The 9,399-nt window shown below is 41.3% G+C and overlaps 1 protein-coding gene across 1 annotated transcript in view; it reads left to right on the top strand.

The window, feature by feature from the left end:
* LOC141549130 (uncharacterized) overlaps positions 1–9,048 on the top strand; it is a 38,758-nt gene extending 29,710 nt beyond the window's left edge. The window contains exon 2 of the mRNA XM_074278486.1: positions 8,123–9,048. Within this exon, the coding sequence (XP_074134587.1) occupies positions 8,147–8,959 (813 nt within the window). The 5' untranslated portion in view covers positions 8,123–8,146 and the 3' untranslated portion in view covers positions 8,960–9,048. The remainder of the gene's footprint in view (positions 1–8,122) is intronic.
* The last annotated feature ends 351 nt before the right edge of the window (positions 9,049–9,399 follow it).

The following is a 9,399-nucleotide window of genomic DNA, read 5'->3' as shown; positions in this document are numbered from 1 at the left end:
GAGAAGAGAGAGAGAGAAGAGAGGAGAGAAGAGAGAGGAGAGAGAGAGAGAGAGAAGAGAAGAGAGAGAAGAGAAGAGAGAGAGAAGAGAGAAGAGAGAAGAGAAAGAAGAGAGAGAAGAAGAGAGAGAGAAGAGAGAGAGAAGAGAGAGAGAGAGAGAGAGAGAAGAGAGAGAAGAGAGAGAGAAGAAGAGAGAAGAGAGAGAGAAGAGAGAGAGAGAAAAAAAAAGAGAGAGAGAAGAGAGAGAGAGAGAGAGAGAGAAGAGAGAGAGAGAAGAGAGAGAAGAAAGGAGGAAGAGAGAGAAGAGAAGAGAGAGAGATAGAAAGAGAGAGAGAAGAGAGAGAGAAGAGAGAGAGAGAGAGAAGAGAGATAGAGAGAGAAGAGAGAGAGAGAGAGGAGAGAGAGAGAAGAAGGAGAGAGAGAGAGAAGAGAGAGAGGAGAGAGAGAGAGACAGAGACGAGAGAGAGAACATGCTAATAAGTTAGCACTTTCAGGTCACCAGGGTACCACTTAGTTAAACATTATTGCCCAGACCACCCAGCAAGATGCTGATCTCAATGGTGCCCTAGGGTACTGAAGGAGTTATGGTGCTAAAGCATAAGAACTAAGAGAAGCTGGCTGAGAGATGGTGGAAGCCTAACGTTTCTGAGCAGCCAAGTTATCCATTCCCTCTCTGGGAACTGGGCATCTGGGGTGTTAAATAAATGTCCTCAAGCCAGTGTTCAATCAGAAAGGCTCAAAAGAAGTAAAAGACCCTTCTTCTTATCATCATTATGAAAATACTGAAATCATGACCCATGTTTATAAAGTACCTCTAATGGGAAGAGGTTGTACAAGATACTGGACATACAAAGCCAAAAAGGAAAAAAAAAAGAGCCTATGTCTTTAAATGAAATCACATTCTACTGAGAAGTTGACTGAGGGGGGGAGGCTTGAGGGGATACCACATACACAGACAATTGTGTCTGCGTACGTGTGCGTTGGCGTGTTTGGAGGGATTTCCACCCCACTGCAATTAATCAACCACTGGAGTCCCAGGAGACTCAGACAGTTGAACTGAATCAATCAAAAGTGTCAGTTAACCAAGTTGAGAGGAATAAAGTGCTTTGGCCATTGGATAAAGACAAGATGATGTCACATAAGAACCATCTTGTGGCTGGCTGCAAGGTTTACGTGCACCTTCAGGCCTGTGGATAGGCCATTCTAGTGGTGGAAGAGCAAAACTTATGAGAAGGGATTCCTTTGGGAGGCAAAAGGCTTTCTCTGTCCTCCCCTTCCTCTCCCAACTTGGAGAGAGCATTTGGAAGAGCCTTCAGTTGTCCTACTGAAGACTGGGGAGCTCTAGTAATGTCTCTGGAACAACCATGGCTTATAGGAGTTGAAAGGTCAACCAAAGACAAACTGAGAACAGTCGTCAGTCTGACAGCGATCCCTCTAGATTACGTCTAAGGGCCACTTCATGAGAACTCTGTGAAATAGGGGGAGAGGATGTTCAGTAACCAGGAGCTCTGAGCTTACTATGTGGCCACACGTGCTCTTTAAGTTAAAGCCCACTCTCTCTAGTGACCACATATGTGCAAGGGGAGAATACATTCTAGGGGAATATTTCTGTAACAACTGCCTAGTAAATAGCTTTCTTCAAAGCTAATTTAATGACTGATAATCCCATGCATCAGTGGGAGGTCCCGAACAACAGTACTGAAAAACGCATCCTCACAGAGTAACCCTTAGGACTCCAAAAGAGTAGTCAGCTATACTCTGGAGACCAGGCCTCCCACCCTGAGTGAGGGTTGGGAAAGTGGCCCCGCAGGGGGCCCAGCACATGCAGAGCAAAAACAAAGTAATTTTTGCCAGCACAGGGAGGTGAGGCAGAGTGCCGCCATCAGCCCAAGAACACGGAGTTATAGGCATATCTTCCATTTCCATATCGTGCCATCATCTGTACACTTTTTCTGGCTGGAGGACGGACTTGCCGTCCTTACATTTTGAAGCCCCATCGTGCCTCTGCTCCCAACAATATCTAGACCACACTTAGGTGCTCTTAATTACCCCCCTGTAGTTCTTCCTCTAATCCATTAGCAGGATTAAATAGATCCATTCTGGCCCTGACGGAAAGAACTAAAATATCCCATTATTGCTTTTGCAAAGGTCACTCTCCTGCTCTGAGCTGGGGTTATTTTTAATCATGGGTTCTATATCTTAAAGGCAGTACCATTCTTGAAGCTTGAGCTGAGTTGTCTCCTCACAGTTCATTTTGCAAAGTCTCATTGTTTATGCTTGCATTACATAAGATGGAGGCCATCCGAGCCTATCTCCTCATCTGACAGCTAAAGAAACCAAGGCCCGAAGAATCAGTCAATAAGCATTGCTCAAAATCCTATTATGTTTCAGGCACTGTGCTGACCATTGGGGATACCAAAAAAAACCCAAACAGTCCTTCTTCTCAAAAAACTCATGTCAAGAATTATGTACAAATGCTACGTACAGGATAAATTGGGCAATAACTTAGAGAAGGAAAGCGCTAGATTTATGGGGGATCAGAAAGGGCTTCTCATAGAAGAAAGGATTTAGCTGGGGCCCAAAGAAAGCCAGAAGAGCCAGGAGGTGGAAGGTTGGAGAGCATTCCTAGTGTGAAGAACACACAGTGAGAGCAGAGATGGAGTGTTTTAGGGGAACAGCCAGGAGGCCAAGATCAGTGGATTACAGAGTAAAAGATACTTCTAGTTTGAGACATCCAAGGGGGATTTGAATTGTGATCAGTAGAGAAGTTAGTGCTGAAAAACTGGTTCAAGAATCAGCATCATAAAGATGATCACTTAATCCATTGCAGTGGATGAGATCACTAAGTGACAGTATAGAGCCCAGGTTTCAAAAAAAAAAGTATTCATTTTATTTACAAAAACAGAATAAGAAAAAAGAGAAACAGAAAAGGAATAACAAAACAAAATGAAACAAAAGAGAATGTTGTCGGGTGAGCAGCAGAACATCAGGAAGGATTCAAAATATATAACAACAAATTACCAGTTCAAGAAAAAATACATATTTTATATTTATATATTATATTTTATTATTTATTATAATATATCTAATAATTATATATTACATAAAAGGATATTACATTTATATATATGAAGAAATAATATTCCTTAGTGTCCCTCTCTTCTTTACTTCCTTACTTCTTTGTAAATTGTTCTTTTGTTCTCTGCTGTGCAGAGCTCAGCTTCTTAAACTGTGTTTTGTGACCCCATATGGGGTCTTGTAAGTATAGGAGTCATGAAATTGTAATTTATTATCAGTAAATGTTTGATTTGTATACTTCTTTTATATACCTCTATACCTGGAATCACGTCAAATATTTCTCAGGCAAAAAAGGGTCACAGTTGGGAAAAATTTTAAGAAGTCTTATCTTCTGTTTATGTATGTTATGTATGTTTAAACACAAATTTGTTGTGGACCCAGTCAGAACACCTCTACACCTGTGTTCAGTAACGTAGATAGATGGGTAGATGATAGACAGATAGGCAGATAAATAGATAGATTGATTGATATATGAATAGTCAGATAGATAGATAGATAGATAGACAGATAGATGGGTAGATAGTAGATAGACAGACAGACACAAGGATTTAGAGTCAGGAGTGATCTAAGGCTGAGACTTAGCTGGGCACAATCAGTGGTATGATAAGGGGGTGCAGAATTTCAAAAAAGAAGAAGACTTCATGTAGTGATGAGCTATTTCACTGAAAGCTCAAGATGGGGAAGGGAGGAGAGCGTAGTCAGTATAAGGCTTGAGATAGCTTGCAAAAACTGGGTGTGAAGGTTTGGACATCACAGCATGGATGAAAAAGGGGGTTATGGGATATGAGGCTGAGACAGGAGAAAGCACAATAGACTATGCAAAGGTAGCAGAACTGGAAATAAAGCCTTGGTTCTCTGTGACTGCTACAGTACTCTAACCACTGACCCACACTGTACTGCTGGGAGTGGGGTGGGGAGAAACAATCGGTTCCCATTTATTTCAGCAATAGATCTCAGAATCATAAAGACAGACTTCCAAAATCTTAGAGGTATAAAGGATTGGATTTTAGAGATCGGCAAATTCACAATAATATCTGCACAGGTGATCAAAATCTAGCATCTGCAGGACTACTTGCAATAAAGGGAAGCTCGTTACCTTCACCAGGCAACCCATTACATTTTTCAGAAACCTAAATCATTCCTTATAGAGAGCTCAAACGGCCTCTCTAATTAATGCCCATCAGCCTCTGCTCTGACCTCTGGAGCCAAACAAAACAGGCCTAACTACTGTACCCCACCCCCAAACATCATGTGAACTCTGCAAATATTTGAAAACTATGTCACAATATCATTGATCATAAAAACTCCAGCTCCTGTGACAAAACAAGCTAGACTTGGAATCAGAAGTCTCTGGGTTAACACCTATCCTCAGATATTCATTAGCTGTATCATCTTGGATAAGTCACTTCAGCTCTGTCAGCATCAGTTTCCTCATTTGTAAAATGGGAAATAATAATAACACTGACCTCGCAACATTGTTGTGAGGATCAAACAAGATAACTTATATATTTTGTAAATGTTAAAGTTCTTTGAAAAAAACACTATTTTTTAAAGGAGAGAAGTCAGACCAAGAGAGGAGGTGTGCCCAAAACCACAAAGATAATAAGAGGCAAGGATAGGGTTAAAAGCTGGTTTTAAATGTGGCTCTCAGTATTTTCTTTTCCATGTCACACATCTCCAATTCCTTCAGTCATTTCTAAGACGACACTTAAAAACAAGGCCTGGTGAAAATGGGAGCCAGAAATCAGGCTTCAGATATTATCTCCGATATTTGCAGCCTGTGTGAGCCTGGCAAAGTCATTTCTCTTTGAATTTCAATTTCTTCACTTGGAAAATGGGTCTGATAGTAGGTACTCACAGGAGTATTGGGAACATCAGGATTGGTTCATAAAAGAGGCCATATCTGAGGTGGGCCTTGAACCATGGGGCAAAAGGGGCCACTTCATCCTGTGGAAGTTGGGGTGGGAGAGAGGAATGGGTCTCTTCTTTGAGATAGCTCATTCTACCAGCATTGTGTCAGTGTTCTCATACCCCTTCCAAAGCCAGGCAGATTTCTTGGGATCAAAAGAGAGACTTCTCACATCTCTTTTGAAAACTCTGAAAGTGCTTTGGGTGAAGCAGCAGGGTGCTGGGGTAAGCCCCTGGTTTTGGCATCAAGGGTGCTGTGTTCAAATCCTGCCTTTACTACTAACCTTAACTAGTGGTGACCACTTAAGACAGCTAGTTTCATTGGCAGTGTTTGAATCCCTGCTCCTGATTAATATGGATTCGCTTCTCCTCTGGCCCATTTCTTCCACCTATAATACTGCTTCAGGTTAGAGCTGTGCTCTGTACCCGGAAATTATATATAAATAAGCTAAATTTTGAAACATATCAAATATTCAGAAGATATAGTGGCTGCCAGTATTTTATTTTGTTTTAGCCTGAATGTCAGGCAACAGATCAGTTTCTGAGGATTTCCAGATCCTAAACACTGCACCTGTTTCCCCATCTTCTATCATATTTCATTTTAAAATATATTAATATAAATTGCGTTTCCTAGTCTCCATAGAGATGCTTGAGAAGGATGGTTTGCAAGAAGTCCTGGTTGCCACGTATTGGCATTTTCCGGAAGGGAATGGCACACCACAAGTGCCTTTCGGCCTTCTGGGAAAGGTCACTCAATTTTTTGGCACTTTGCCTGTAGATCTCCAAGCACTCAGTTTCCCCTAATTACTTTTCAAATAATTCCTTAGATGGAGACTCATTGTCTCTTTGTGAAAGAAACTAATTGGAGTACAAAGATAGTAAATGAGTTCCTTGTCTAAGGATTTTCCAGGTATAGAATAAAAATGAAACATCTCAGTGACTTAAGGCTTTTGTTTGTTATATTCTCATGGCTAGTGATGCAAAGGGCACTTAGCTGTTCACTAGTATATATATAGACACGAGACAAGTTTTTTTTTTTTTAATCAAAGATTGGGTCATTCTGATTAAAATTCATTTTGTAAAAAAAAAAAATTACAGCTGCATATAATTCCCACTTAAGATACAAACCAAGATATGAGGTAATAATAATAGGCGACATTTGGATAGAGCTTTAAGATTTGTAAAGTGCTCTGCATAAATTAGGTCTTTACAATAGTCAGTCATTCAATATTTATTAAGTGCCTACTATGTGCAAGACACTGACCTCGTAAGATGAGTGCTATTCTATTTTCTTCCTTTTGATTTATTCATTTTAAACTTAAATACAAAATGGGGGGAAGCTATTGTTGTCTCCATTTTATAAAGAAACTGAGCCCTCAAAGGGCCTCCCACAGTGCAGTGAATTACTCAGGATTACACAGCTAGGAACTATCTGAATGGAGATTATGCTTTATACACCATCAGGCTGTCTTATAGAAGTCATGAGTTTAAATGTAATAGCATTTAAGACAATAGACATGTGACCTTTTCTACAAGTGATATATATGTATACACACACACACATGTAAACACAGGGGGTAGCGATCTGTATGTCTACCTAGCTATCTGTTGGCTTCCAGAGACAAGACAGAGAGAAAAAAAATAGCTATAGCTTTATAGATCTAATGATAAGTATACCATGTATATATGTATCCAAATATGTATCCATATATATGTATATAAACGTGATAGATGTGTGTATCTATATACACATATACACACGTATATGGCGACCAATAAGGTGAATACGATTTCTAGGGTATTGGCTTGATGTTCTGAAACCTTATCCCTGGGGCTGAACACTAACAGCTAAATAATTGTCATTCATGTCCAGGCAACTGATAATCATTTTTCCATAAAAGACTATATTGTCCACCTTGGGAGTAAGGTGGGATTAGCTAAGAAATGTCCTTTAAGGACATTTTCAGGAAAGCTGGTGAGTGGGGAGGGAGGATAGGAGGCAGCACAAGGCATTATTGAAGCACCAGATTCATTTGACTTCACAGAAATGATTATTCAGAGTTTGTTCGCTTTTTGTTTTAACAGCAGATCTTCATGGGGTATTGGAAATATGTGCCACAAAGACTCCTTTTTTAATGTGTTTGGGTTATTTGTAAATTATGAAATCATTTGCAAACTGAAAAAAAAAATGAAGAAAAGCTTGTCTTTGTTTTCTATTCCATGAATAAACTGGAAGACAGAGGTAGATTACAGTACTTGAACTTTTGTTGAAATGAAGGGAAAATAGCTGAAACGCTAGAGCAGGTTCCTGTAGTTAGCTAAAAGAAAGTAATTTGTTGTTTGGGGTCATTATGGTCATGTTACTAACATAATATAATCCCAAATTTTCCCCAATATGCTTCTCTCTCCGTCTCTCTCTAAGTCTGGGTGTGTGCATATGTGTGCGCATGTGCGTGTGTGCCTGCGTGTGCGCGTGCGCGCGCGCTCTCACTCACTTGCGAGCCCGCTGCATGCTGGGAATTATAAAACATCATAGTCTCTGAAAAGACCCAATTGGCGATTAGCGAAAAGGCTCAATTTTGGCCCTATTTACTTTATTTTTCCTTCTATTCAATGAATTAGGGTGATAAACTATGGAGCATAATTCTATGAAAACCAAGTTGAATTCCCCCACCCCTCAATAAAAATCAAATGGAAGTCTCTAGTAAGGGTCAGGGTAAAACCAGCCGGACAGCATATGGAGGACTCTAGGACCCAGAAGCCACTTTACCGGGTAGCCCCTCCCACAAATGGCCGATGATGTGTCATGTGACCTCATCTGTCTCAATAAAGGCAGGCTTGTTTGCTCATGGAATGTTGAGAGTAATGTCTCCTTGGAGGTCTCCAGACCTCTCCTGTGATTGGCCGTTTTCCCATTCCTCTGGCTTCAGAACACGTTAGATCCGGGTACCCTGAGCTCCTGACCAATCTGGACAGACTTTCACAGACTTGGAACCTGAGCGTTCAGTCTGTGATTGACCACCAACCGTAGTAGACCGTTTCTCTGTAGGTAAGCCAGCCTCCACAGATCTCCTCGATCCCCTTGTTGATTGAGTGCCAATGTTGATTCTGTTGTTTCTTATCTTTGATCTCCTCAGATCCTGTTTGGCCCTGGCCTGGAGATGGCTTCCTCAGTTATTTTTCCCAAGGCCATACTGAAGAGCACTACTAAGATGTCTTTGAATCAACGCTTCACTGAGATGTTGACCACTAAACCACCTGTGCTGGTGACAGTCCAAACAACTTCAGAATCCCAACAGGAGCAGGAACATGACCCTGAGGTTGGGCAGGAGCCAGAACAGCAGGACCAAGTGTTCCAGAATGCTGGATCCAGTTCCCAGTGCTTCCTAGTCCCGATCACAATGAATCAAAAACTGGCTCAACAGATGGAGAGCAGGCCCTCTGTCCAGGAAGCCTTGACTCTGAAGGTCGACTCCTTGACCCTCAAGGCCGACTCCTTGACTCTTAAGACCAACACCGTGAAACAACGACTGGGTAAGAGCAGCATCTATGCTCGGTTAGGTTGGCCTGTTAGTTCATTGGCCAAAAGAGCAATTAGAGTGCGCGAAGCCTCATCTTGTGAGGCCCGAGAGGAAAAACGGGGAAGAGAGGATTCCAGATCCCCAATGCTCATAAAGCAAAGTGAAGAGCGCCACCAAAAGCGATCTTCATCTCCCCAGACTGGTATGAGAAGAGATTTCCATAGAGGCAGTGGGCAAGAAGGATCCACCACCTATGGAGGCTGCAGAGGTCATGGGAGCTACTCGGTGCGTGGTGGTCGCCGCCGCCGCCGCAAGTATTCCTCTTCCAAGCATCTGCCAACCAAAGAGCAGCTGGATAAACAACTGGATGCCTACATGGCCAAAAGCCGTGAGCAGCTGGATGCCGAATTGGATGCGTACATGGCTAATCCACATCCATTTTCTCGCCGTTAAGTCTTTATCACCATATGGGGTTCACTTCATTTGTCAAAAGCTCCAGCATCTTAACGTATTAAACTCCCATTAATTGGTTTGTTGACAAATTGATTTCAGTGTGTTTATTACTTTATTTTGACTTTTATACATTGCGTCATATGAAATCTTGTTTTTTCCCTTGGATTTATTTTTACTTCTTCAATTTTTCTTTCTTTCTGTCTCTATAATTTCATCATATTCACTGTATTATTTTGACTTTCAGACTTTATGTTACATGAAATCTAGCTTTTCCACTTGGGTTTATTTTTAGTTCCTCAGCTTTTCTCTTCCTGTATGTATACACCTATACATGAACATCTACACTTGATTTCTTCTTTCCTCATGTACCTAATTCTCCCCACAGCTTTCTCCTTACCCACCCTGGGCACACCAGTCCTGCTATTTACTCCCACAATCGT

Source organism: Sminthopsis crassicaudata, chromosome X, assembly GCF_048593235.1.
Source record: "Sminthopsis crassicaudata isolate SCR6 chromosome X, ASM4859323v1, whole genome shotgun sequence".
NCBI lineage: Eukaryota > Metazoa > Chordata > Mammalia > Dasyuromorphia > Dasyuridae > Sminthopsis > Sminthopsis crassicaudata.
This window is presented reverse-complemented; position numbering and strand designations above follow the sequence as displayed.